The sequence below is a fragment of the Nicotiana tabacum genome, chromosome 17, assembly GCF_000715075.1.
Source record: "Nicotiana tabacum cultivar K326 chromosome 17, ASM71507v2, whole genome shotgun sequence".
NCBI classification, from domain to species: domain Eukaryota; kingdom Viridiplantae; phylum Streptophyta; class Magnoliopsida; order Solanales; family Solanaceae; genus Nicotiana; species Nicotiana tabacum.
In genome coordinates, this window is record NC_134096.1 from 67822587 (window position 1) to 67826201 (window position 3615).

Below are 3615 nucleotides of genomic sequence, written 5' to 3' on the forward strand. Positions count from 1 at the left end.
AATATTTTCAAAAAAAGGACAACGAAGAAAACTTCTCCAGAAAAATTGCATAGTGAGATGTGGATTTTAGAAGCATTTCCAATCCTCTTGGAAAGTGTAACTGGAAAATCTTTAGTACATCAATACCATTTTTACATCTAAGTAACAAACCCAAATAATATCAAGTGAGGTGGACCTGGAGAAGAGACTGATGGAATAACAAACGGACAGCGAATACAGTGACATCGGAAGCTGGAAATTGGAATACTAGAATTTTACATGATCAGAATACCAAAGCATCCAACTTCTAAGTCCTACAATAATCTATTCCTAATATCAGACATCTCAAAACATCCAGATATCCTACACTTTTACATGCTTTGTCGCACATAGCAACAACTTTTTTCTTCCAAAATAATGAAAATACAAACATTGAACTTCTATTCGTAGCACAGGAAGACGCTTGAACAGCCAACGTCTTTCCTTGTTTCAAAGAAATTCTTCCCTCTAACCCACCCAATATTGCAAGAACCTACATTCTTAACTTCTTGAGAAAACAATGCTAGGATGTTGCACAAATTCCACAAAAAACAATCCGATACTAGGGAAGAATACAGTTCAGTTCACCCGCTTCCAGGGGCATCAGAAGCTGGCTTGCGATTCAGGTAGCGAATAACAGCATCCTCAACCCTGACAATGAAAAATAATGCTCATTAATGTCTCCAAACATCACAGTGCACAATTGTGCACCATTAACAAGGGGAAAATATCTATTATAGACAAGCTACCAACAATCATGATGAGGTCCACAAAATCTCGAATAAAAGAGTTGATGATTACACCACCAACTTATCTAGTTGTAAAAACACAATGTACCTTTTGGTTAAACTTGTCTTGGAGAAAACCCTCCTTTACTTAGTCAGTACTAAGTTTCATTTTGAGTGATATTAAGAATTTAATGCATCTTTAACTTCTTTTAAAAGTGATCCATCCATAAACCATTTGTGTTGTGCCCATATCTTAAAGGGAAGTAAGTACGAGAAAATTTTCTTTAACAACTTTAGTTAAAAAAATTTCTTAAAATAAAGGGAGGCAACTACAAAGGAAGTTAGTGCAATGAAATAAAACAAAGACGACATGAGCTGTCACAAAATCACATGAAACAATGATCAAAGTAATTGCAACTGAACTCTAGTCTCTACTAGTTGTCAATTTAAGCCAGTTAAGAAGAGAAATATTTATGGGGATCTTTTTATGTTATACACACTTTTATCTTGGTGAGAATTGTTGTATTTCTTACCAAATTACTGAAACTATAAATATTAAGCTACTTCGGATGGTAACAAGAAATTTAACTTCCAAGAATATAATATACTCAAAATGCAATGGCAAGTAAAATCTAGTAGCAGCGGAGTTAAAATACCATGGTTGGCTATAAAACTGAGACCGCCGTTCTTTCTCAGCATTGCGACTCGCCTCCCCGGCAACAACTTTCAGATCCTTGGTCTGGGATTCTAGAAGTGCATTAATAAACTCAATAGGAGATTGACTAAAACCAAGAAAAAAAGCCCTTCTCCTCCGATGCTCATGGATCTTCCTTATGGCACCACAAATTGCTTCATCACAAGCTTCAATCTCTTTGGTCTTTTCTGTATTGGCCAGCAGAGCATTCAGTTCCCTCTGAATGGGAAATGGCACATCGACCAATACATCGTAGCATGCAGTTCCAGCAGGATTATTACCAGAAAGTTTAATCCTGTGTTCCAAATGTATGGGTTGTGGAGGAGACAAATGGGGCGTGATCTTTTGCGTGACTGCAGTAAATTTAACCTTTCCTTCCCCGAAAACTTTCTGAAGCGGAGGATCACAGTTGAAGTAAGAAGGATCGTCAGGGTTCTGCAACTTTCGAGCCTTAACATAATGCCAGATAGAAGAGATAATTCTCGGACGAGTCTCAACCTCAATACCAAGAACTTCAGTTAAAGCTGGTGAAAGCTTATATTTCTCAGGCATGTAATTCAATTCTAGTCTTAAATTAACAGTGAACTCTTGCTCTCCCTTTCTCTTGACCTCGAAGCCGTCCTGAGGTGCAGGCGATCTCGCAGAATCCCAAATTATAATATGGTTATCAGGATACAGTTTCTGGTCCAAAGAAATGGTGACTCTTTTGAAAAAAGTTGAAAACTTTGGATACATGGAGCTTGATTTCTGAAACATGGCAGCCTGATCAGGATCCATTCCCTCCTCCAAAATCCTTCCTACGATTTTAAGGGTCCACGTAGGCGGTTCAGCATTCGGCTTCTTAGGAATAGTACGAATCTGATTAGCAAAAGTATTGAATACATATATACGAAGCGTCTTCTGAATAGTAGGCGGATTCTTCAAAGCCTCCTGGATGTCAACTTTCTTTCTTGCCAAGGCAGAATCAACCCGAGATTCAAACTCAAGGAGCTGAGTATAAAGTGCAGATTCGGGCAAAATCGCAGCCACCTTCTCGTGCAAGTGCTTCTCGGGAAGCTTCTGCTTTTTCCTTCTCGCAGCAGACGAAAGCTCCATAGTTCTCATTGGGGAAACCGTGTTAGCAGCGGCGAATGCAGGTGGGCGCACCGGAGGTTTCTGAGGCAAGCGTTTTGCGGAGGCACTTGCAGAACCAAAATTGCCAAGAGCATGGGCTTGGTTAAGGGACAGACCCTGAGCTTGTAACTGGGCCTGAAACTGAGCATGGGCAGCTTGTGCTTGAGCTTGCGCGTGTGCTTGAGCTTGGACTTTCGACTGTGCTTGAGCAATGGCTTGGGCATGAGCTGCAGTGAGCTGAGATAACTGAAATGACCCGGGAAATCCGGAGGGCATCTGTTGTTGGGGTTGTGATTGGGATTGCAGGTGTGCAATTGGGTTTGAAGGAGGTGAATTGCCAAAGGAGGATGATCCTCCCATGTTCTTGTTAGGGTTATTGTTGTTGTTAACAGACATAGCTAACTAAAGCGAGCAAATTAGATGCAATAGTTTAAAGAATCTCGCATAGGCATCAAAATAGGGTTTTGTTTTTAAATAAACTCAAAACCTAATGGTACCAGTGAATTTGACTGACAGAAAAATAAGGGCTTTTTATCTTCTAGTGAAAGAAGGGAAGCATGAAATTAGAAAAGGAAGGAATTAGAGACCCAGATAGTGAAACTTACAGCTTGATTTTGACAGAGAAAGAGTTCGCTGTAGAAAAGAGGGGTAGAGGAGCGTTTGCAATCGCCGGAAAGTGGATGGAGCTCGATTCAAAGAGTAAATCGACCTACCCTTGGGGATCGGCGGGTCCGAAATCATTCGGGATTTGTGTTGAAATTCAAAATCCAAACTGCTATTTGGGCTTCTGAATTTAAAGATTAACGAGGCAAGGCCCATTCCAAACAAAAGACTATAAGGTATTTGGGCTTGTTAATTGAAAGGGATATTTTTACCTATATGTACTACATTAGAAACTTATTTACCCTCACTGTTTAGGTTTTAAGTTAATTACAAGTTGATATACAATTTACTAATTATATACAAATTAGTATTAATGAGTATCTCATTATATTAGGAATTGAATAGGGAATTCCATCTTAGCTCTCTCTCTCTCTCTCTCTCTCTCTCTCTCTCTCTCTC

At 39.5% G+C, this 3615-nt stretch overlaps 1 protein-coding gene across 1 annotated transcript; it reads right to left on the reverse strand.

Moving 5' to 3' along the window:
* Positions 1-220: 220 nt before the first annotated feature.
* On the reverse strand, positions 221-3315 carry LOC107799431 (SWI/SNF complex component SNF12 homolog). The gene is made up of 2 exons (XM_016622544.2): positions 1403-3315; positions 221-669 (listed from the first exon to the last, which is right to left on the reverse strand). Exons 1-2 carry the CDS (start codon positions 2947-2949, stop codon positions 603-605), a joined length of 1614 nt encoding a protein of 537 aa, XP_016478030.1. The 5' UTR covers positions 2950-3315; the 3' UTR covers positions 221-602.
* Between the last annotated feature and the right edge of the window lie 300 nt (positions 3316-3615).

Coding starts and splice junctions, on each gene's coding strand:
- LOC107799431 (XM_016622544.2), bottom strand. CDS start 2,949: ATGTCTGTTAACAACAACAATAACCCTAACAAGAACATGGGAGGATCA. Junction 670..1,402: donor CAGTTTTATAGCCAACCATG/GTATTTTAACTC, acceptor TTTCATTGTCAG/GGTTGAGGATGCTGTTATTC.